The 22,182-nt window shown below is 30.6% G+C and overlaps 5 protein-coding genes across 6 annotated transcripts; 2 read left to right on the forward strand and 3 right to left on the reverse strand.

The window, feature by feature from the left end:
* Window positions 1–122: 122 nt before the first annotated feature.
* On the reverse strand, window positions 123–1,930 carry LOC128386518 (U3 small nucleolar RNA-associated protein 15 homolog). The gene is made up of 2 exons (XM_053345557.1): window positions 1,314–1,930; window positions 123–1,237 (listed from the first exon to the last, which is right to left on the reverse strand). Exons 1-2 carry the CDS (start codon window positions 1,825–1,827, stop codon window positions 162–164), a joined length of 1,590 nt encoding a protein of 529 aa, XP_053201532.1. The 5' UTR covers window positions 1,828–1,930; the 3' UTR covers window positions 123–161.
* Window positions 1,931–2,093: 163 nt separating this feature from the next.
* Window positions 2,094–3,491, forward strand: LOC128386525 (ELMO domain-containing protein 2-like). Its single transcript, XM_053345568.1, has 3 exons — window positions 2,094–2,623; window positions 2,707–3,039; window positions 3,142–3,491. The coding sequence occupies exons 1-3, from the start codon at window positions 2,220–2,222 to the stop codon at window positions 3,434–3,436; spliced, it is 1,032 nt and encodes a 343-aa protein (XP_053201543.1). The 5' UTR covers window positions 2,094–2,219; the 3' UTR covers window positions 3,437–3,491.
* Window positions 3,485–4,932, reverse strand: LOC128386523 (nucleoporin SEH1-A-like). The gene is made up of 2 exons (XM_053345565.1): window positions 3,889–4,932; window positions 3,485–3,813 (listed from the first exon to the last, which is right to left on the reverse strand). The coding sequence occupies exons 1-2, from the start codon at window positions 4,811–4,813 to the stop codon at window positions 3,638–3,640; spliced, it is 1,101 nt and encodes a 366-aa protein (XP_053201540.1). The 5' UTR covers window positions 4,814–4,932; the 3' UTR covers window positions 3,485–3,637.
* A 1,723-nt stretch (window positions 4,933–6,655) lies between these two features.
* LOC128386519 (serine protease 27-like) lies at window positions 6,656–18,368 on the forward strand. Of its 2 annotated transcripts, XM_053345558.1 has the most exons (8): window positions 6,656–6,795; window positions 13,085–13,368; window positions 16,318–16,887; window positions 16,963–17,042; window positions 17,112–17,197; window positions 17,267–17,553; window positions 17,635–17,792; window positions 17,861–18,368. In XM_053345558.1, the coding sequence occupies exons 2-8, from the start codon at window positions 13,260–13,262 to the stop codon at window positions 18,017–18,019; spliced, it is 1,449 nt and encodes a 482-aa protein (XP_053201533.1). In that variant the 5' UTR covers window positions 6,656–6,795; window positions 13,085–13,259; the 3' UTR covers window positions 18,020–18,368. The 2 variants fall into 2 exon arrangements, with proteins under 2 accessions (XP_053201533.1, XP_053201535.1); XM_053345560.1 differs by lacking the exons at window positions 6,656–6,795; window positions 13,085–13,368 and adding an exon at window positions 15,695–15,822.
* Window positions 18,369–18,418: 50 nt separating this feature from the next.
* Window positions 18,419–22,009, reverse strand: LOC128386524 (dnaJ homolog subfamily B member 4-like). Its single transcript, XM_053345566.1, has 3 exons — window positions 21,157–22,009; window positions 19,490–19,997; window positions 18,419–18,834 (listed from the first exon to the last, which is right to left on the reverse strand). The coding sequence occupies exons 1-3, from the start codon at window positions 21,513–21,515 to the stop codon at window positions 18,607–18,609; spliced, it is 1,095 nt and encodes a 364-aa protein (XP_053201541.1). The 5' UTR covers window positions 21,516–22,009; the 3' UTR covers window positions 18,419–18,606.
* Window positions 22,010–22,182: the final 173 nt, after the last annotated feature.

Genomic DNA, 22,182 nt, shown 5'->3' on the forward strand with positions numbered 1-22,182 from the left:
AGATTTTTTCATTTATACTTGTGTATTTGTCGTTGTAAATGTAGGATTGATTAACAATTTACATAGATTGACTTAATTGTGTCGTACAATCAAGAGGGGGAGGAGTGTTTCAAATTGTTAAATTAAATTATGAAAAATAGTTTATTAATTTAGCTCTTCGATCAATTTGACAATGAATTGTTAAGCAACATATCTATTTGGCCTGATAAACTCATCATTAGCTTTAAACAAGCTTCTTCGGCTTCGACTTCGACTTTTAATCGTTTGAAAAGTTCTGATTGGATTGGTGAAAATTGAACGGATGAACGATAAATGTCACAGAATATGATTGCCACATCGACAAGAATACGGTTAAATCGAGGGTCACGAATATGTTTAATCAGGAAATTAGCAACACAACGGAAACCTTGTTCATCTCGACCTGATAGAGCGGCTCTCAGGGTTCCTCGTCTATTTAATTCTTGCATCATGCTGACAACTAATCCTGGTTTTTTGACACAACGGACAAGTGACAAGTCTAAGGCTTTTGTGTGATTAAATTTTTTTAACTTTCTATCATACGAGGCTAAATTAAGCTTTTTTCTTTCAACTTCTTTAATCACCACAGTGTCATCGTCCATTGTAGGAAATTGATTATTAAACGCGTCGTCATCATCGTCATCTGGTTGACGCCATTGAAAATATCGCTGTTGTTGTTGCCTCTTTACGATATGAGCATTAAGAACCTCTTTAACCTTTTCCTCGGTTTCTTTGGACTTGAAACGCCTCGAAATAAGAGTACCATCAGTTGCACCAACGTTAAAAGCTTTGGAATTGACAGCGATACTTAACAATTGGGAGGGTACAAAACTTAACGATGTTACAAATGAAAAGTGGGTATCGAAAATTTTAACAATTCCATCCAATGAACCAGTAAACCAGAAATCATTGTAACTACATAAAGTTGTGATTGTTTTACTATGTAAAGTGGGAAAAGTTTTTATCACTTTACCAGCAACTAAATCGATAATCTTGACTGATTTTGAAGCTGAAGCAATTAAGAAAGTTCCTCGGGTGATAACAGATTCCACTGGATTACTCAGGTTGAATGAATTAGTTGGTATATGAGAGTTTTCCCTTAAATCCCATAATTTGACTGTATGATCGTAGGAACCAGAGGCTATCAAAAGTGACCCCTGGTCGAATATACAACCTGCACGGATGTAATCTTGATGAGGTGTAATGTTTCGAGTTGTATCTGTAACGAAAAGTAAAAAGAAACCAAATAAATAAAACACCAATTAAGTATAAAGAGTATTTTTAAAAATTCTCACCTAAACCAATTTCCTGGACCAATGATCCATCAGTAATATCCCATATTTTGATATGTTTATCATCAGAAAAACTGACCACTTGATTATAATTGATAAACTCAGATATACGAACAGAATTGGTATGACCATCAGATGAATTAAATCCTAACATTCTGATAGGTTTACTATTATCAATATCAAATATATTAACTTTTCCCGAATCAGTTGATGAGGTGAAAAGTTTACAATCTCCTTTACGATAAGAAGCCCAATGAAGAGTATCCATTTTTTTAGAAGAAACACTTTGATAATATCTCTTTGATTCCATACTATTAACATTGTAGATAGAAATTCCATCCCTAGCAGTTACCAATAATTCATTGTTGGTTGTATTTAAATCCAATTTATCAATGATTCCCTTTTCTTTGACAACCTTAGGAGGTTCTAAGACATGTTGCCAATATAAAGCTTCCTCTGAAAGATACTCTTTAATCTTGGGCAATGAAACATCACTTGTCCCTTTAAAAGTAGCCATAATCCAAAGAAATTAAAACCAAACACTTTAATCAATTAACAAACACGAGAATGAAAAACAACAATTAAGTTCCAATTGAATCAACAACACATGCTGATCATCAGCTGGTCAGTTAAAATCTCCATCGAGAACAACAGGTGTCGCTTTCGTCGTAGCGGTTCAATTGAACATGGAAAAGAATTTGGATTTGAATTAGCCGCTTTTCGATTTCACCCAAATTTTAGCCAATCGGTGATCGTTAACCAGATTATTTGGTAAACATTTGATTCTGGTTTTGTTTTGATCTTTTTGTATTTCTCTCTCTCTCTCTCTTTCTCTTTGAATGAAATTTTTTATTGAATTGATGAAGTTAATCAATTGAATTTATTTTGTTACTGTTTACAAGGAATATTATGAGTAATCAAAAGCCTGTTGGTGGTGGTGTTGCTCGTACATCATGGATTAGGTTTCAATTTGTTGGTGATATTTTTAATTATGCTGTTAACTCGGTGATTTCTTGGTTTTGGTATTATGTTACACCGATTCTTAAAATTTTACTCCGTAGATGTACAGGATTATGTGAACTTCAACGAATCTGTTATAAAACAGAGAAAGGAGCTCAAAGATCATTGGAAGTTGAAAAATCAATTTACTCTTCAAGACGGAAAGTGATTAATCGTATTTGTGAGAAGCTTGATGATCTTGCTAATAATGGAAGATTTAATTCTAGTAATACCTGTGAAGTTGTTCGATTAGTAGAACATGCAGTTGAAGCCATTTGCATTGAGAAAGATATTAAACCTGCGATTCATCCAGAGTAAGTTGTTCCATTCTTTTAGTATCTTCATCAGCAATCAAATACAATTTAACTGATTTTTGTTTTCTCTTCTTCTTTTATAGATTTGTTACAGCTTTAAGAATCAGTTTTCTTCAAATTTATGGGTACAAAAATCTACAACACGAGATTAATTGTCTTCGTAGTGTTCCTTATGATAGTGATAATCAAGAACATGAGAAAAAACTTCTCCAACTCTGGAATACTCTGAATCCACAGAATCCTCTTAAATCCCGGGTAACCAAACAGTGGACTGAAATTGGATTTCAAGGCGAAGATCCTAAAACTGATTTCAGGGGAATGGGTATTCTCGGGTTAGATAATCTTCTTTATTTCGCAACAAATTATACCAAAACTGCTCGGTGTATTTTACTTCATTCTAACCATCCAAGTCATGGGTAAATTATTTCATCAACTTAATTACTGCAATTGCATTTGTAACCAAAATTTTCTGACTCATTCTCTTGATTTTTTTTCTTCTATTCCTTTTTTTTAAATAGTTTTCCTTTCGCAATAACTGGTATCAATTTAACCTTCATCGCTTACACTCTATTGAACAATAATCGACTCAAAACTCATTTCTACAATAGTCATTTTGGGACAACCTGTTTGGAGGATTTTCACAGAGTCTATTGTTATTTGTTTTTCACTTTTGATAAACTCTGGATAGAGGAGAGGCCTAAAGATATCATGGAATTCAGTCATATTAAAGAGAAATTCATTAATAATCTCAACAATGAACTTGAGAAAAACGAAACCATTCTAAGGTGGAATCCACCGGTTGAGGATGTTTGAAAATTATTCTAATTTGTATGATAAATTAATAAAATTGTATAATAACAATTGGAAATGGATCTTTCTTTTATTTATCTATCATTGGCCATTGATGGGAGATGAGATTGGCAGTTTCGATTGTGCAGAAAATATGAAGATGAAAAAAAAACAATTCGAAGAGAAAAATGATTTCTAAATTTTCGGTATCACTAATGAGACGATTTAGTGACGAGTCATTGGACCAGGACTGACCAGAGAGCTGAAATTCCGGTGACCTTTAGTGTTTTTACCCTCTGAGGTACCAGAACGATCTCCTTGATTGCTTGATACTCCATGAAAAGATTGATTAGAATGACTTTTCAATTCAGTGACACATTTCCAGTTGTCCAAATAATTAGCTAAAATTTATTAGAAGGGCAGAAAAAGAGTTAAGAATCAGCATGTCAATTGGATTTCAGTTCAATTGAGCTTACCTTTCCATAGCCGGACACTTCCGTCGTCCCCTGATGAGGCTAAAATGGTTCCTGTTATATTCCAAGAGACTCTCCAAACCTGAGCTCCATGTTCATTGAATTGAGCGACTTGTTTTATTTCAAATTTTTGATTGAGTTGTGTGTTGCTTGATTGATGAGCAAGATTTGTTGATTGTCCATCAAAAGGCTTAATGGAAAGTATCTTAACATCACGAGAAGCAATTCCAAGTAAATGGTAAGATCTACCGACATTCGGTGCAAAAGCGATATCATGAACTGGATCACTCACAAGACTTATAACTTCAATCTTAATCCATTGCCGGGTATTTTCACTAAACTCAAAAACAATCACTTTACCGCCTGCAGATGAATCATCACTGCCAACAGCAATCATGGGAGGATGAATACGAGATGGATTCCAGGTAATTGAACTCAGAGATATTTTACAATTTATCTCATGTTGAACAGACCATTGGCTTAAGGTCATAACATCAGGGGCTTCATAGATTCTTAAGCTTCCATCTGAAGAACAGGTTGCAAGTAGAAGACCCAAATGTCTTGGTGCAAATTTAACATCAGTTACTGAGGTGCGACTGTCAACAAGAAAAGCCCGACGTACCCAAGAATTTGATTCTCCACCACTTATACTATCAGCTGGTAATTCCTCCCAAATAGCTGCACTCCGGTCAAAAGAACAGGTCGCCAATACTTGACCAAACTCTGGATGAGCCCAGGTAACTTTCCAAACTGATGCTGTGTGACACTTCCAACTAGACGTACAGTGCCATTGACCATCTTCACCAAGATCCCAAACTTTAACACTTTGATCACTTGAACAAGTGGCCAATCGTCTTCCATAAAAATCATAAGCAACATCGTGGATTAAATCCTTATGATCTGCCTCAACATTTCGAGCAACAAACATTTCAATGGATTCTTGGTGTTAAAAAGAGACAATTTTCATCTAATTAAATTGATGACAATCAAACAAAGAAACAATAATGAAACAGTTAATTACAAACCAATTTCCTTAAGAAAACAACAACAATTTGAAAGTAAACAACGAGAAACACCAGATGGCACCAGTGGAATGAAAATCAACCGCAGAATTTGAAAAAAGTATCCATTAGATTTTAAAAGATTCTCGTTAATTTTAATTAAAAATGGTCGTTAATTAACTAAAATGATTCTAATTAAATTCAGTACTTCAACTTCAATCAAAGAACAAATTAAAATCTTAGAAATTGAAAGAAATTTATTTAAAAAGGAAAAATATAATTCTTTTGATAGATAAAGGATCAAATTCGGATCCGATATTAGTAAATTTTACCGCTGAATTTTTTATTTGTTTACAATTTTTGTTATTTCTTAATCGATGGTAATTAAATTAATTTTGTTTTCTGTGTAAATTTTAATTATCCTTTTGTTTGTGCCAGTAGACTATCATGAATAATGCGGATATTCACCGTCAACTTCATCAAAATCAACCTTCATTATATGATGACCTAAGGATCCAAAGGGAATTTTCTTTGACTGATTTAGAGTCAAAGAAAATGAAAATTTTAAACGGAATAAAGAAACATTTTTGTGTGTTACGAATGAAAATACCAAAAAATCTTGCAAATGAGACGATGGGCAGTTTATTCGAAAGAGGTGTTTTCAGTGCTGATGCTCCTGAGATAACTTGTATTGATTCAATTCTAGCCTTGGATGGTACATCTTCAGCCCTTAAAGGAGCCAATGCCCTTCAATCAACTATTCGTGAACATAATTTTCTAAAGCCAACACCTAAATTTGATGACATTTCAGCGATTTCTATTGATTCAAAAGGCGCTGAGAGAAAGAAAAAAGTTCCAGTTAGAGGAAGACTAAACTTCACCTCAGCGAGCAAAAATTCACCCTACAAATCATTGACTAAATCTCGTTTAATATCGGCTGGTAAAAAGCGTAAAGCATCAATTCTAACACCCTGTAAACCGAGTCAAGTTGTTCCTGTCGAGTCAAAAATGGAAATTTTCAATCATGAAAAGTTTATCAATCAGTTTAATGCAATCAGAATCCAATCAATTGAAAGAATAACTGAAGAGAAAGAAAATCTTAAGGAAAGGATAAAGAATAACTTTGATGAGTTAAGGAAAAAAGCACCAAGCCTTGAAAAAGAGTACACAGTTTACCGAGATTCTGGTGAGTTGGAAAAATTTTTCACCAAACACTGTAAACTGTGAAAAAAGACTCAATCACCTTTAATTATAATCTTTATATTGTGTATGTATTTTAATTTTTTTTTTGTCAAATCTTAGTTAATCATTTATATATATATATTTATTTTCTTTAAAAAAAAGAGAAGATACTGAAAATGAAAGATGAAAAGAAAGTAAAGTTAGAAAGAGGATAATGATGAAGAGGAGGAGCGACATCAATTTTGACAGAAAGAGCTAGTTAATGATCTGATTTAACGGATACCTGGAGTTACCTGGCTCAGTTAAACTTTTCATCTCGATCTAAACAGTCACTTTACAAGCACTTTTATCATCACCATCACCATCATCATCATCATCATCATCATTTTCATTCACATCTCAAGACAGAACGTCAATGAGACCTCCCTTTTTAACATTTTACTAATTGTCTTCATTTCTAACTTACTCTTTCTACCGAACACAATCAATTTCAACAATTAACTTTGATTTTGTACACTTTTTAATTCGATTGCTACAATCACTCGCTCTCGATGTTGAAATAAACGACTTGAATCTTTTCATTTGTTTCATTTTCTTAATCATCACTCATCAAAAGTGTTAACAATTTGACCAACAAAAACACACCAATCAAAACGGAGTAAATTGTTATTACATAATTAACTAGTGTCCAAATTAATTGTGATAATATTTTCACCCATTCAATCAGGTAAGTCACTTTGATTAATTGATCTAAATTTATCCAAACTAAACTGATCCAATTGTTGATAATATTACAAGTTAATCTTTACCAATTATTATTGATTGAATTTAAAAGTTTCATCAACAATTTGATTTCTAAATTTGTTATTAGTAACAAATATTATTAATCATCATGTCTGTTGACCTTTAAACAATTAACAACAATCAACTGATAATTTGTTTGCTCGATTCATATATTAATATAATGTTATTATCCTTTTATTTATTGGTTGACAATCAAATCATTTTGAGGTCAAATGATTAAATCAATGACAAAATATCAATCAAAATCATCAGCTTTGTTATCAAGATCAATAAATTGTCGATGATTATTCAATCCTTATAACAATTTGTATGCTTCCTGATTAGTTGTTTATTGGTTTGATTAACTTTTTCTTTAACAATTTCAATCATAATAGTATTGAATTAGAGGTCATCATCATAATCTAATCACAATTAGTTGACAGCAATTCCATTTAATCTTGATGAACAGACTTAATTTGTTTCTCTTCTGTTTGTTACTTTTTGATTGTTAACTTAATCATTTGTGAGACAATTTTACTCATTGATTTAAATGTATTTGTTGTAAATGAAAATTGCAAATCATTGTTGATTGTTGATTGTTTCAAATGTTTCAAGTGTCATTATATTGATTTTCTTGGTGGAACCAAAATGATTAGTTATCTTTTACTCTAATCGATTAAATTAAATCGCAACTTTGATCTTTTACCAGTATACTGATTGTAACAATCTATTCGTTGATGATAATAATTAGTATCTTTTACTTGTTCTTACCAACAAATTATGATTAAGTTTCATTATCTTGTTGATTATTGAGAGAAAATCTTGTTCAAACCAATCATCCGAGAATTAGAGTTGATCTGTTTACATGGTGTTCAACAAGATGGTGCATTTAATTTGAAGGGAAATTTAAGTTGATTGTAGTTCTACAATAAGAAAAACAAAAAGATTTAATCAGCTGATGAAGGAGTTAAACAGCGATAAAAAAGCGATACAATTAAGGCTCAATTGTTAATCATTAACTACAGTTAACCGGATGTAGGTTAAAGACAATATTGTGAAACGAGTTAATTATTAGGAGAAAAAAAAATTTAATCATTTTTTCATCATGAAGACGGAGCTTCAGATAATCGTTATGAGTTGATTTGTTCAAAGAATCAGCATCAAGATCAACAATCAGGATCAATCTTTTTCTCTGGATAATTAATCAATTCGTAATCGAATTGTAAATTGATAAAAAATCTCTGATAAAAAGTTAATCTGATGATTTGTTTCCAAACAAAATTCGTTGCTCATAGTTACTGGTGAGAATTTAATTATCAAGAAAATTGGAATCTTGATGAAATGTTGATATGAATTTCGAGATAACTTGTTATTGAGTAGCAAAAGGATTAGATAAGTTGAATATATGAAATAGTGGAACATGGACTGATTATGATGTATGATCTTCTTTCCTTAACAATTAATTGTGATCCTTAAGAATAATGATGCAATTTAAGGATTTAGATGATTAAAGGAATAGAAGAACAAGAAAAGAAAAAAAGAAACTAGGACAGTCCAAGAGAAAAGAATGAACCAAACAAAGTAAACAGGGCAATCCTTAGATTCGATTGTTGTGTTCTGAATATCGTCTTAAGTGGTCTTCACACAAATTTCCGTTGTACTGAACACCCCCGCTTGTTGTAATCAAATCTGAGGCCATTTGAAAGCCGTCGGAGGGCGATGAATGAAAAGTACAAGGATGGAGGTCAAACCATGACGATAGTACAAAACCGCCAACACTTTTGTATTAAATTTGTTTCCATTGTAGTGTTTCATTAAATTAATTGTGTTGGTCATCAGATTTTCTGTATTAACAGAACAACAACAAAAAGTTAAATTGTCACAATGAGGAAAAACTCTCGATTGATAAGATAAATGTTCTGTAAGTTCATTCACAATCTAATTTGGTGTTGAAGTTGATTCGATGAATTGAAAAGTTCTGATGTAAATCGATAACCATATAAAAAGAGTTGATAAAATTATTCAAATTGTTGTGCTTATTTTCTTGATTGCAACAGCAAAAACAAATGATTTAATGATAAAGTATAGTGGATATAATAGATTAAGCAAATTATCATCACTTATCAATTTAATAAATTCTCAACCTTTCAATGTTATCGATATTGAAGAATAGACTTGACCTTGTCAATGATAGTTCTTGCGATTGAAATTTCAATTACAATTCCAATTCCAATTGATGATTATCATGGTTTTCACTTGTCTTTGTCTTTTCCCAATAACTATTATCATCACCATCTCACTGATGATCAACTATTGTTGAGTGTAAAGGCCTGAGCGCGTTGAACCCTCGCTGGATAGCGTTTCTTTGATTCTAGATTCCGTTGATGGATTCAATAACCTTAACCAGTTTGAGAGATTGTCAAGAAACAAACGGGCTTCTGGTTCCCGTCAACATTAAGTTTCCAGTTCCGATTTTCAACATCTCTTTCAATTTGTTGACCTTTTTATGTGAATGGTTCAGTCGATGAACTTATAATGGCTGATCAGAGAGAAGGAGAATAAAGAAAGACATCAAATGGAAGATGGAAGATGAGAGAGAAAAGAGAAAAGAGAAGATACAAAAAAAGGTAGATCACCAGCGAGAATCATCAAGAAGATTTTTTTTCATTACGATGTGTATCTAATTCTGATGGTGATTTTCCCTGATCAGATTATCCAATTATCTTGATCCTGAGGGAAAATGAAAGACGAAAAAGATTATAAATAAATCATCTAATACAAATGCTCAACCTTAAATTGTAATCAAATTAACTTGAACAAGATTAATTGAGGTGAAAGTTGATTTTTTTTTCCTTGATTAATCAAAATTTTGGTCTTTTTTTGTGGTTTACTTTCACAAGATTAAAGTGAAAGTTGTTAAATTTGATCCTTTAAATTGATTATCCCATTGAAGTAAATGAATTAATCTGAGTGTGTGATTAGCCCATCCTTTTGATACATTAAATTGTTTGCTGTCTGTTCAGCTTGTTGAACAGTTAATCTTTACAATTAGAATGATAAATAACAATAAACACTTAATTCTGTTACTATCATGATCACCTCTTTAGACAAAGGTTCCGGTGAGATGAGCAAATTAATTCATTGACCGCAATTTTCAGCTAAATGAACATGATTCAGTTTTGTTATTGTTGTTAACTATTATCATCATCATCATGATATTTATAATAGTTAACAACAATCATGGTAATAAAACAATGAAGAAACAAATTGCTTGTTTGCTGATTTGCTTTTATAATCAATTCTCCTGAAGAAATTCAGTCTGCTCAGCTTGTTATCGTTCTCCTTTTCTTCATCATCATCATCATCTTCCTTTTATCTCTTTCAATGATTTTCCACTTCCCTTTTCCCTGGTATTGTACTTGATTTAGCTCCACTCCAATTGATCAACAAATCATCAGAAACAATTTACTTAACGGGCTTTTGATTGAAAGAGAGAGAGGGAGCTTGAAATTTCATCTATTCCGCTGAATTTATCTCATCCAACCAACCAGTTAATTCATTTCATCATCCTGATCATCTTAATACTTAAAGTATGTTGATCTTTTAGATTGAGATTCTGACTGAAAAAAATCAAGGTAACCAACCTGTCAATGGAAATAAATTTACAATTGTATCATAACACAACAAATGAATGTTATTTTCTTACAAAATATCACAATTACAATTGCAATCGAATCCTTGATTCTTAATTTTCATCGATTATCTAATCTATCGGAATGATTTCCGATTATTGGGTCGAGAAAACTTTTATAAATCTAATATGTTGTGACCTACTCTTCTCACCGTAATCTCAACAAACTGTTTTTCTTTTTGTTTATCTCTATTTATCTCTCCCTCTCTCTCTCTCACTCACTCTAATTCTCTCTCACCTTACATGAATTCCAGGTAAACGAATTTAATAGTTGCGATTGTGAGTAATTTTCAGGAATCCAACAATTGGGTGATCTTGATGAGAGCGAACAGAAAAAAAATGAATGAAAGATGCGAATCGTGTTTATAACATTATCATCCTCATCATCAGGATGTTTAGAGATGATATTTAATTTTCCATTATAATGTTTGTATGTATTTTTAGATTAATCAACAATCAACAGAATTTTAATTGTAGGTAAATCAACTCGAAACACTTATCGTAAGATTAAGTTAAAACTAACGTGAACCTGAATAAGTGAAAACCAAATAATACAATTAAGTTGATTTACCATTTGGAATGAAATTTATTATGTTTGTCATTTTAGTAATTAAATTAAATTAGCTTCTTAATTGTAACTTGTTATTTTGATAATTTCTTTCAATTATTATCATATCGCATTCAGATTATTATTATGATTAAACTTTTGGATTCACATGAAATATGATTTAATTTGATCAATTATGGTCATGTAATAATTACTAATTATTAAGTAACACGAATGTTGAATAATTACAATTAGAAAATGTAATCAATTAAATGATCCATGATTTAGATTAATACAATTAACAACATTAACAATTATGTAAGTAATAATTAATGTGATGTCCATTTGATGACATGATCTAAATTGCTCTCAATTAACTTACTCTAAATTGTCCTTGATCTAAATTAACATTGAACTATCAAAATTTAAAGGAAAACTTAATTGTTACAATCCTTTTGCTCATCATTTAAATCAATTTACCTCATAGTCTTGTCATAACTGTAAATGATTAAGTTAATATAATTTGTCACAATTTTGTTAACCAAATCAACTGCCCAAAGCTACAGTTGTTGTTTTTTTTGATTGAATTGTTTACAGTTTTAAGTTAATCACAATTAACATAATCAAATACGAGATTAAATCTTCTTTCACTTCTCAATCCAATTAATCCAATTTTAATCATCTATCCTCAAGTAATTACGCCCAATGGTGTCACATGGTTTCCTTAAATTAACCTAAAAAATGAGCCAAAAAATTGAGAAATTAATTAATTTTGATTAACAAGATTGAAAATAAAATTAACTTTTACCTTATTGATTTGATTTCAAGAAAAACATTGATTCAGTTGAGTTAATTAATGACTGCAACTATTAATATTTAGCTCTCGCTCTCGTTTACCTGTTGTGATCTCCCATTTGGTTAACCATTTTAATCAATCAATTGTATTAATTATTAACTCTTTTACCTTTATTATGATGATGATTAAAGATAATGATAGAATCAGTTGGATAGATGATTAAATGAAAGAGAAAATGTTTCTTAACAAATCAGTTGTATTAACTTATATTCTTAGGATTATCTGTTAATTCAATCAAAAGCTCTAATTAAGTGACTCGTGACAAACTAATTAAGATTAGAATAACTTCCCTTTCAGGTCAATTCATGTTTAACCATCAATTGCTTAATTGTGATTAAAGATTAATCAAAGTGAAGAAAAGAGAAACTATTAAAACCAATGGAATCAGATTGTTTGATTAACGAAATTGTTACATGACATTTAACACGAGAATCAGATATCAGATCAAGTGTAATGAGAAGATTAGTTAGCAATTAGCAATTAATGATAATCATACAAATTGATTGTTTGACCCTGATAACAATAATTAGAAAAAAAGGGAAAAAAGTTAATTGTTCCAATGAAAATGATTATGATCATGATATTCAGCTCAACATCAAAGTCATTTTGTCATCTCTCAATAATCAATCAATAAGAAAAATTAACAAAATTATTGACCTTTAATTGTTGGATAATAATTGGATAATTGTTTTATATCAAATTGAGTTAAAGGTTAAGTTCACCATTAGAAATTGATCATTTATATTGATTGTTTATCGACAATTTAGCAAAAAAAAATAAATAGAGAGACAATTTAGTGATTTGGTTTCCATGTAGAAAAAAAATTCTCAAACTGACCAAGATAATTTCGTAATCAAAACTCTGACCCTGAGGGTATTAAGAAGAGAACAGAAAAAAAAGATCTTTAAAAAGTAAAAGGGTAAAACTCAAATTGGATTAAATATTTTTTTCTAATTGTTAACAATTAAAACAATTAAGAGAATGTTAAAAATGTCGAGATTACAATTAGAAAACAGAGTAACTTGTATTATCAGTCGAAAGAAAAAAAGTTTGGTGAAAGTTTCGAGCATCGAAAATAATAGTTGATTTAACTTTTCTCTCTCTCTAATTGTTTTGGTGTTTTTCTGTTTTCTTTTCAGTTATCAGTTCGTAACAATTGGAATCATCAACATCACTATTCAATCATCGTGAAAACATCATCATCATTATGAAGATCAATTTATAAACTTGATTATTAGAAACATCAAATTAATTTGTTGTTCTTTTTGTTCCTCAATCATCCCCAAGAAGAAATGAGATGAGAGATGAGACGAGATGAGATGTATACTACTCATGCAATTGTCCAAAGCTCCGATCATCATCCTCATCACTTCAATTACCTTGTTACATTATTTAGAGCGTGTTCTCGTCGCATCACAACCAAGTAAGTCACAACATTTCCGTTCTTTCAACACCTTCTTTCCTCATGACAATAAACAAATCCTGACGATCAACAACAACACAACACCAACATTCACCTTCATTTACGTACCAATTTCTCTAATTATCATAATAACTTAATAGTGAAAAAAGAAGAAAAAAAAACCAAAATGTTCATCATCTCGATAGAGATGAGATTATGTTTCATGTTTAAATCTAAAAAGCGTGACAACGAATTTAGTTAATCTCTTTAAACGGTTACATCTCTTGTTAATTTCTTCTTCTTAATTGACTAAATACCTTGTTAGAGAATAATAATAGCGATTATATTGTAATTCTAAAGGTAAATTCATTCAGATGAATTCGCAATTTACATGATATGCAACACGAAACACTAAATCTTTTAATTGTTATGTTTAAGTTTCTCTCTCTCTCTTTAACCTTTATCATCCTAATTGTGTAATTTCACCATTTAATCAGTTAATTGTGATGCAATTGATGAGTTTTGTTAAGGGATGAACGAAAACAATGAGATTAAAATGAGTCAGAACAATTGGATTAGCGATCAACAATTCATTGTGATTTATTAATTGTCTAACCTTGAGATTTTGATTCGCTCTTTAAACTTGACTTTGATCTTAATCTTAATTCAATTGATTCAATCACAATTCAGAGTAACTATATCATAACAATTAATCTAACAATCTGAATTAATTAATCTTTTCCAATAATCAACTATGAATTAATGATTGTCCACCCTTAACAATAATTAATTATCTATTGGTCAATCAATGAATAACAATTATAATCTCAATTGAATGAATTGAATAGTAACTAATCAGTTTGAGATAATCAAAGTTGATTAACTTTTATAATTAAAAATCACTTTCCCTTTTATACTTGTCACAATTTTTATAATTAACTAATTAACCTTTAACCTTAATTAGCAAGTAAACAAAAGGTAATAGACTCTAGTGTATTTACAAATTGTTCAATGAATAAGATGAACAATCAAATTTAAATTATGATTAAATCAATTTACTTGTATGAACTCATTTAAATTGTGATACAAATCAAGACTCATCTAATTAAATCAAAAGAAAAGTAAAATTTTTTTACTTTAATTAAGTTCATCGAAACAGTTAATTGATTAAAGTGAATAACTTTGCTTAGCCAATTAATCAGATTGTTAAATGGGCATTGAAAGTGATTAACTAATTGTCACTTTCAAAATGTTCAATTAATTTAAAATTAAATTAAACGGCTCAATAATCTTGATCAATTTCAATCCAATTTATCAAGTGTAACAATTTGTTTAATTGTTTATCAGCATTACTTTCAATTAACCAATTTAATCAATATTAAATCATTTGTTAGATCATCTTAATTGCCAACAATTAAACCTGATTCCCAATCTTAGTCCATCTTAATTTCGTATGTTTAACAAAAGTTATTACAACAATTTATTAACTACAATTAGGTTGACAATTTAAGATAATCAGAAAAAAAGTCATTTTTTTATATCAACAATTAATCGAGTCACATTTTAAGATATTTAATTGTTAATTGAATTTAATGATTGTGGTTATTTAATATGGACAATTAAACCTTCAATAAGACGATTAATAAATGATTAAAAAAAGGCCAATCAAATTAAAGGTTAATCAATTGAAAAAAAACATTACCTCCGACACAATTAGAGGTCATTTTTGATTCTTAATTTAATTTGACAAACATAATCACAATTAACGATGAAGACTCTAAATAATCAGCTGATAAATTGTAATTAAATTGATTCCATTTTACCCTAAGGGTCAAAAGGGAAACAATGGTCAACTTATCTTAACAACAATTAGTTGATTAAGACAAAACAATTAACATTGAAGAGAAAACAAAAAAGTTTCTTCAATCGTTTAGAATCAAAATGAAATGAATGAATCATAATTAGAATCCTAATCCTCCTCCACTATCACCTTCACCTCTTTATAAGATATAATTTGCCCTGAGGGAAAATCATCTTTCACCTCAAATCTTTTATTAACAAATTACTTTCATTTCTCAATTAACTGAATCAAAATATTTTCTTTACTTAAATTTAATTGTGATGAAAATTTATTTTGATAATAATCACGTTACACTGAACCAAATTAACCATTAATATACTTAATTCTAATCAATAATATCATTAATTATAATCTAATCATGATGATGATGATGATTAAGATACTGTTACATTTGCTGCTAATTATAAATTATCATCGAAATACACAAATTAACCTTCATCTTAATATTAATTGTAATTGTTTACTTTTGTTTCTTGGTTAAAAATGTAAACCAATTTTATTTATATTACTATTATTGAGCTCTAATTGTGTTTACTTTTTTTCACTAATCAAATTAATACGTTCAAACAATATAATCAGGTTTCGCTTGTTAAATGTAGGATTCTGAGGTCAAGGTACGTTATTCAATTGCTCATCTACATCTAATTAAGATTTTCATCTCTTCTCACAATTAAATCAACATAATCATGACCTTGTTTTGTCCTCTTTCTATCATCATCATCATCTTTCACAATTTTCATCATTTCCGCTTAATCTATAACCTAAATCCGGATTAGCATCTCTCTCTCTCTCTTAATCATTTGCAAGAGAAACACCTAATCCTGTATCAATTGACGACAATTTAATCTTTCTGTTAATCGGATTACTATTTGGATACCATTTGATTGATCACAATCGAATGACTTGTGTTAATTATCAAATTCAATTAATCGTTTAGAAATAATTAACTTCCTGTTTTAATTGGAAACAAGAAATTTGTTGGCACAACAATTTGTTTTCTTGATGTTGATCAATTGGTGTTGATTAAAAGTCTACATGTAAAGTAATTAATTGTTGAATACTAATCAATGAATGGATTTTTTTTTCTCTCTCTCTCTCTCATCAATTAGATTATCAATCGTCTCATCCAACGGTTTATCCTCCCGTCGTTCGTCATCCGGGAACATGTACCTTCCAAAGGTCACAACCCGCTTGTACCTTCAGTCTCCTCTGCTATTTAGCCGGCGGCGTTCCGATCGAGGGCTGTGGGGGTGACATCTCTGTAACGTGCTGTATGCTTTACAATCCAAGTTCAAGTCAATCAAATTTTGCGAGCGATTATTCAACAAGCAATTTACCAATTAATTCACTTCCACCGGGCATTGAATTGCCTAATAATCATTTGACATCACCTCGTCTTCCATCATCTTCATCTTCACCTTCTTCATCCTCTTCCTCGTCATCTCTTTCATCACCATCTTCATCTCCATCAAATTCACTGATACCTTCATCTCCATCATCATCTTTATCTTCTCGTGATCATTCATCTTCATCTTTTCTTCCCCCTCATCCTCCTCCATCATCATTCGATGATAACAAATCTTTAGATAATATTTATCGAAATACAGTTCGTAGGTCAAGACCTTTACCTTCATTTTTAAACAAAGAAAGACATTCACGTAATTACATCGGCGATGATGGTAAGTGATAAATCATTTGTTTAAATGCATCGAAATCAGAATCAAAATTAACTTTTCTTTCAATCTAATTAACAGTTTGTGGTAAACCGATTGCTAAACCAACAAGTCGAATCATCGGAGGCCAAGATGCATATTTCGGTGAATTTCCTTGGCAGGTCAGTACCAATACCATTTTAAATCGTAAATTAAATCGATTGAATTACTAAAAGTTTTGATCCCTTTAGGTTCATATTAAAATTTCAAAGCACCAATGTGGTGGAGCTCTGGTCAATCGTTACTACGTTGTAACTGCAGCTCATTGTATTTATCAGTAAGTTACTAACGAAGACTAATTGTTGAAGGTTAATCCATATTAACTAATTTATGTTCTCATTTATAGAGCACCTTTAGATCAATTATCAATCATAATCGGAGCCCATGATATCGAAGACCCTCGATACCAGGAAGAACCACCTCAATACTACAGTGTAACCGAAGTGAAAATGCATCCAAATTTCCGCTTCTCCGCATCTCATCCAGATCGATATGATATCGCAGTCCTTAGATTGGACAGAGCAGTTCGATATTCGTCCAATATCTTACCCGTTTGTTTACCACCCAATGGATTTAAATTTGAATCTTGGTACGGGGTCGTTACTGGTTGGGGTAAAACCGATCCCGCTTTAAGTAAGTGAACAAATTGATTGATTATCATTCAATAATCGTCGACTTTTAATGATAATCAATCTCACATCTTAATCTGTCCAGGTAATCGTTATGGAACAAGATTACTACAAAAAGTCGATGTCCCTGTAATTAACAATGAAGAATGTGAAAAGTGGCATCGAACTCGTGGAATTAACCTGAAAATATTTCCCGAAATGATGTGCGCTGGTTACGAGGATGGACAAAAAGACGCTTGTGTGGTAATTAAATTTAAATCTCTTTTATGATAATCACCAATTAATGAATTATTTGTATACTTTATCTTCAGGGTGATTCGGGTGGACCAATGGTCATTTTCATAAATGGCCGATGGGCTCTGGCTGGTATAACATCGGCTGGGTTTGGATGTGCACAATCAAGACAACCAGGAATCTATCACCGAGTCTCACACACTGTTAATTGGCTTCTATCAAATATAAATGATTAGCAGACTGATCAATTAATACGAACACTGGTCATGGATATCGTGCCATCGTATTCAGATCGTTCAAAGGAAAGATCCTAAATCCTAATTGTAAATCAACTATTCAATTCCAAGCTGAATATGTGCAGTTCCATGCGAATCAATCCCCACCATGTTAAAAGACTGTGGCTGAAGATAATGTCATCCAAAAAGACGATCAAATGACCTCAATTGTCCAATCGTTGACCTTTTTTTTCAGCGCAAATCGATTCAATGTCAACCAATTTCAATCATTTCGACATTTTAACTCTTTTTTTACGTAGATTATTTTTTCAAGATGAATAATTGAATAAATTAATGTTCTAAAAGTCAATTCGATACATGAATCTTTTAAAGGATTAGATTTTCATTTCAATATCCAAATTGATTGGGTGAAAATTGAGGCAAAAAAAACAATTTATTAGCAAAGATTGAGATTGAGAAACAACAACAAAGCGAAAATTGTAAACATTTACATTAAATTATTGATCTTAGATAAAATTGGTTATATCTAATTGTAGTGGATAACATGATGATTAAATTAATTAAAACTCAAATGACTTAACAATTGATTATGGTAAACAATCCCATAGGATTTGTTTTGTATCTTCAGTCAGAGAATCGGGAAATTGAATATCAAATACGATAATTAGGTCACCCCTTTTTTCAATATCCTTTGGATGAGGTAATCCTTGATTTGGAATCTTCTTAATTGTATTCGGTTTTACAATGTCAGTTAATTTCAAGTGAATTCGACCTCCGGTAATTGTTGGTGCTTTAACCATACATCCACATAGAGACTAGGAAAAGATAATTGTTATTAATAGGATTTAAATTAAATCTGATTGTTTGTAAAAATTTGGCACATTAGAAACAAATAATAAAAAAATAACAACTATTAGACCAAAATAATTGATAAATCAAAGTTTATGGGCTGATTGTTATCAATAGATTTACAATCAATCTTTTTCATATCAATTATTGATTTAGAATAATATTAATGACAAATAAATTTCTATATTTAATTGGATTATAAATAATATTAAAAATCAATAATTCTCTGAGTCTTTTAGATTGTAATTTAGATAATTAGCAGAATCAACCTATTCCTTGATTTAGTGAATTGGAATACATCTTCATCTGTCTGACAGAATGAGATCATGAAGACTTTCAATAGAATGAGAAAAGTTCTAATAGTTGACATAATTTGAAGTTAAATTTTGTAGTCATCATGATGACGAAAGTTCTGTAAAAAGTTATACAGAGTTACTGCTGATCATGGATAAATATATATCATCAACTAAGTGAGTAAATTACGATTAGCAGAAAAGTGAAATAACAACAAGTAAGCACATGATAGTGTGTGTTGCAAGTTGAATATGAAAGAAGAAGATGATGATGAAGATGAAGATGATAAGTGATAATTTCTCTCTCTTCACTTTCTATTTCTCTTACCTCTCTTAAACTAATCTTGGCAATATATTTAACATCAACGCCTTCCCTTTTAAATAGAGGATCGGGTTTATCTTTTATAATGAAAACAATATCAGCTGGAATTCTGTTCGGATTTTGATCACCTTCTCGTTGGAAAGTGATTTTGGTTCCGGCCTTCCAACCAGGTTTAACGTTAATTGTTAACACTTTGTCTTCTTTACGAGATGATTTACCATCAGAATTTAAAATTTTCTTGGTTATCTTCATCCTTTTTATACAGCCTTTCAGTATCTCTTCAAGTGTCACGAACAGATCATGTTCAATTGGTGCATCTTGTTTTAAACCAGATTTAGTCCTACTATTTACATTGGTTGATCCTGGAGTAAATGAATGTGACCTAAATGGATTTGCCCCACTCCCGCCGTTAGTACTTGATCGAGGTCCTAAAAATGGTCCAAACCCATCGGTTTCCATTAGATCGTCATCCAAATCAAAAAATTGAGGTTGTGGTCCTAAACCACCAAAGTTACTGTTAAAAAGAGGAAAACAAAAAAAAAGTTTATTAATCAAAATTAAATTGTTTAGTAAATTATTTTACTCGAATTACATTTTGGCTTTTAACCAAATATGTTATCAAATTTGTTTCATTTATTTGTTTGTTTGCACATCATTGAAGCTCAACATGTTCATTTAAATTGTATTTAGTTGAACAATTGTTTAACAATCTTAATCAACATCAACAGTTTGATTGTTAACTTGTTTAATTACACTTAATTTGGTACTGAAATCAAGCTAATAATCTTTACATCAGAATAAACAATCAAGAATAATGTTTAAAGGTTAATTGAAAAGCAAAACCAAATTGAAAATTCGAAATAAAATTGCAGCTTGACCATTAAATGAATCACAATTAACGATTAAACATTACAAGGTTACAATTAATTAACTCAAGTGAATATTTATTTCTATTCGTGTCTACCCTGTACCATGATGATGGTTAACATGATGAAGCTTTTGGAATGTATGAAAAGGTATTTTTGGAATTGGGAGATATCGTTGTTTTAAACAATTCTGGCCGATATTTACAATCTAAAATCAATGAGAAAGCAAATCAACTACAATTAACAAGGTAAATTGTCTTCCACGTCAATTGTAGTGAAAATGATCGTTTAAATGAACGGTAATTGAAAACCAAGACATTTAAACAGAATTAGTAACAGTGATCCAACTATACATAAGTTAATTGCTATTAACTTTAATAAGTTGGTTAAATTAGTCTTGTTTTTTTTTACATTGAATGAATCAGACAAAAATAAATTTATTTATGTGTGACAAAAATAAATCAGGAAGTAAAAAAATAGCAAAGGATAATAATAACAAGCCACAGTTTCGCATGTTTAAGCTAATTAACTGAGCAAATCAATGAATTACTACTAATCAAATGAAGCAATTGTGAGTAGCTTTTTTTATGTACATTTGATTAATGTAATCTGATTGTTGGGTGATCATGATTATGGTCAGAAAGGGAAATCAAAATAACCTTGAAAGAGAAATAAAAAATTGTGTTGATATTTGTGAGGTTGATTGACATTAGCATTAAATTAACTACTAAGAGGATTATAAGAGGATTAAATGTTATCCTGAGAATAAGAATAAACAATTTAATTGATTAGATTTAAGTTAATTACCCAAAAAATGCTTCGAATGGATTTTCTGAGCCGAAAAATTGTGCAAACGTTGCTCGTGGGTCCCCATGGTAAGTGTATGTGAAATGAGTTCCACCGGTGTGACCTGAAGAAGGTGCAGATCCACGACCTTTTAAACCTTCTTCTCCACACATATCGTAAACTTGTCTCTTCTCTTTATCCGATAAAACATCATAGGCCTCAGCGATTTCCTTGAACTTTTCTTCAGCTCCTGGTGATTTATTCTTGTCCGGGTGAAATTTGAGAGCCAATTTTTTATAAGCCTTTTTTACCTCTTCTTCAGTGGCATTTTTAGATAGACCCAAAGTCTTGTAATAATCTTTACCACCTTTTGGTGTCATTTGTTCTCGTCAAAGTTAATCAGTTAATTGCCTATTTTTCTTTAACCAATTTGTACACTTTGTTAACACAAAAACCAAGTATTCAGGTTAACACAAATAAAGATGGAAAAACAAAACAGAACAAGAAGAAGAGGAAAAAAAAAGATTGACTGATATTAGAAATGATTTAAAATGGTTAATCTAAGAATCACTAATAGTAAAAAGTAATATAACTGTGAACACTCAAATGATTAAGAAAATTAATCCAACATGTTATCGATTTATAATGAGAAAACAATTGAGTCCAAATGATGAATTTAAAGTCACTTTAAAACTGTTGGTTGAAATAGAAGAAGAAAATAAACTGAGTAATTAAATAAGAATTTGTTAGAGAAATATGAAGATGATGACGAAGAAGAAGAAGATGAAGATGAAGAAGCAAAAAGAGGAAAGCTTTTGGCAAATATTACAAAAAGGATGGTTCAATTGGTTCAGTGAGTTGATCATGAAAACACAACAACTTGTTGAACATTCAGTTAATTGACAAGATGAAACATTCAGTAGAAAAGATAATCAATTCAAAAAAGAAAAAAAAAATTCTTCATTAATGGTACGAAAAAATTCCATCAGATGGCGAACCGAGCGGAGAATTAAAGGTTAACCATGTGATAGAATTGATTGTGTAAAA

The sequence above is a fragment of the Panonychus citri genome, unplaced genomic scaffold, assembly GCF_014898815.1.
Source record: "Panonychus citri isolate SS breed McGregor unplaced genomic scaffold, ASM1489881v1 Contig00072, whole genome shotgun sequence".
NCBI classification, from domain to species: Eukaryota; Metazoa; Arthropoda; class Arachnida; order Trombidiformes; family Tetranychidae; genus Panonychus; species Panonychus citri.